This window comes from Impatiens glandulifera, chromosome 1, assembly GCF_907164915.1.
Source record: "Impatiens glandulifera chromosome 1, dImpGla2.1, whole genome shotgun sequence".
NCBI classification, from domain to species: Eukaryota; Viridiplantae; Streptophyta; class Magnoliopsida; order Ericales; family Balsaminaceae; genus Impatiens; species Impatiens glandulifera.
In genome coordinates, this window is record NC_061862.1 from 121,166,032 (window position 1) to 121,168,735 (window position 2,704).

The following is a 2,704-nucleotide window of genomic DNA, read 5'->3' on the forward strand; positions in this document are numbered from 1 at the left end:
AATTAACTTATGTATAAAATATGTCTTTATTTTTTATTTTTATAATCTTTTAATAGCAAAGAATATTTAAAGTAATTGTATAGATCAATCAAGTTTTTTTAATAATAATTAAAGTAGATTTAGTAAATATTTATGAGTTTTGTTGGAAATTGAATAATTTTGGTTTCTTTTTCCTCTATTCTTTACATGTAAATTCTGGGGTGCTTACACAAAAAAGATCCCAATGGTTAGTTCTCTATACTCCTCTTTTCCCATTGGTTTTCAATAATATTATATTGTTAATTAATATTATATTATAAATTTACAGCACCAATGTATTTCAAAGGCTTATACCATCTATTTTACCAATACAACCCCAAGGGTGCCGTTTGGGGCAATATTGTGTGGGCTCACTCTGTTTCAACGGACCTGATTAACTGGAAACCGCTAAATCACGCCATCTATCCGTCCAAACCATTTGATCAATTCGGATGTTGGTCTGGTTCGGCCACTATTCTTCCGGGTAATAAACCTGTTATTCTTTACACAGGTATAATTGATGGAAACCAAACCCAGGTCCAAAATTACGCCATACCAGCTAATTATTCTGACCCGTATCTTCGAGAATGGGTAAAACCCGACAATAACCCAATAATTTCGGCAGTTATTGGAGTTAACCGAACAGCATTCCGGGACCCGACAACTGCTTGGTTTAATAACGGGCATTGGAAAATTGTTGTGGGTGGTAGGAGGAGGGAAAGAGGGATGACTCATTTGTATAGGAGTAGGGATTTTGTAAGATGGACAAAAGCACAACATCCTTTGCATTCTAAAGCGGGAACTGGAATGTGGGAATGTCCTGATTTTTTTCCGGTTTCAAAGACGAGTCCAAATGGGGTTGAGACATCTATGGTCGGGAGTGATATGAAACATGTGTTGAAAGTGAGTCTTGATGAGACTAGGTTTGAGTATTATACTATTGGATCGTATGATTTGAATGTTGATAGGTATTACCCGGATGATGGTTTTGTGGATGGAAGAAATGGGTTGAGGTTTGATTATGGTAACTTTTATGCGTCTAAAACTTTTTTTGATTCGGTTAAGAATAGGAGGATTTTGTGGGGATGGTCTAATGAATCTGATACAACAAATCAAGATAAGGAGAAGGGATGGGCCGGTATTCAGGTACACTATCTCTTTTTCTTTTTTCTTTTTTCTTTTTTTTATAAAAAAATGTTTGTTTTCCAAGAGTTTCATTACTAGATTCTCTTGGAGATTTTAATGTTTGGTGGGATGACTTGTTGTGTTTCTCCCCATCCTTTTGACATTTATTTTGTTTATGATGTATATAGTTGAATAAGAGATTTATAGTTAAGGTTATTAGTTAGAATTTTCACGCTACGTAACATTTAAAAAACTTACTCTTTTTTATCTCTAAAATAGACAATTCCGCGAAAGTTATGGCTAGACCCTAGTGGGAAGCAATTGTTACAATGGCCAATTGAAGAGCTTGAGGAATTGAGAGAGGAGAAAGTTGAATATAACCATCAACTTCTCAACATTGGAGATGTTATTGAGATTACAGGAATTACACCAGCCCAAGTACAACTACTAATCTATCCTTTTACATTTTTTTTTTTTAATTCTAGATAAATAAATAAGTGTATTTGTTGTTGATTGTAGGCTGATGTTGAAGTGAGTTTCTCATTTGAAAGCTTGAATGAAGCAGAGGAGTTTGATCCAAAGTGGTCTCAATGGGATGCCCAAGAATTGTGTAAGAATATGGGCTCAACTAAACAAGGTGGTCTTGGGCCTTTTGGTCTTTTGACACTTGCTTCAAGGTATCTTGAGGAGTATACATCTGTCTTCTTTAGGGTATTTAAGGCCCAAGACAAGCACGTGGTTCTCATGTGTTCTGATGCTACAAGGTTTGTTTTTTTCATTATTTTGTATTTATATTTTGTAAATGGTTATTATTTAGTTTGACTCTCTAATCCATCCATCTGTTTTTTTTTTGTTTTAATCTGATCAGCTCATCTTTAGATGGTTCTACCTATAAGCCATCACTTGCAGGCTTTGTTAATGTTGACTTGACAAAGAAGATGAAGCTCTCATTGAGGACATTGGTATGTACACAAAATTATACCAATAGAGCTAATTTATGTTTATTTTTTTAAATAGTTCATAGAATATTATAAAATGACAGTAATTCTAAATATAAACGAAACAAAATATGACATCAAAAATTATTGTTTCCGCGACAGATTGATCATTCGGTGGTGGAAAGTTTTGGAGAAGGAGGGAAGACATGCATTACATCAAGGGTGTATCCGAAGCTAGCTGTAATGGATAAAGCTTACTTGTATGCTTTCAACAATGGTTCTACACCGGTGCATATTGAGGATCTAAATGCTTGGACTCTTAAAAAGCCTATGATGATGAACTAAAGGACTATCTATAATTACCAATTAATATTTCATTTCACTTCACAGTATGATGGTGAAGTTTCACCATTTAGATTGTTATTCATAATAGGTGTAATATTGAATTGAAATACTTTACTTAATTTCTTTTTGTTAATTAATGATCGAGGTTTATATTTTGTAAAAAATTTATTTAATTTTTCTTTAATATATATATTTTGATTAATATTATAATATATATATATATATATATATATAAATATATATATAATATTGTTGAAACTCTCCACCAAAGCTGTAAA

The 2,704-nt window shown here is 32.8% G+C and overlaps 1 protein-coding gene across 1 annotated transcript; it reads left to right on the forward strand.

The window, feature by feature from the left end:
• Nucleotides 1-307: 307 nt before the first annotated feature.
• LOC124920486 (beta-fructofuranosidase, insoluble isoenzyme 1-like) lies at nt 308-2,426 on the forward strand. The gene is made up of 5 exons (XM_047460985.1): nt 308-1,164; nt 1,423-1,581; nt 1,663-1,907; nt 2,012-2,105; nt 2,244-2,426. Exons 1-5 carry the CDS (start codon nt 313-315, stop codon nt 2,424-2,426), a joined length of 1,533 nt encoding a protein of 510 aa, XP_047316941.1. The 5' UTR covers nt 308-312.
• The last annotated feature ends 278 nt before the right edge of the window (nt 2,427-2,704 follow it).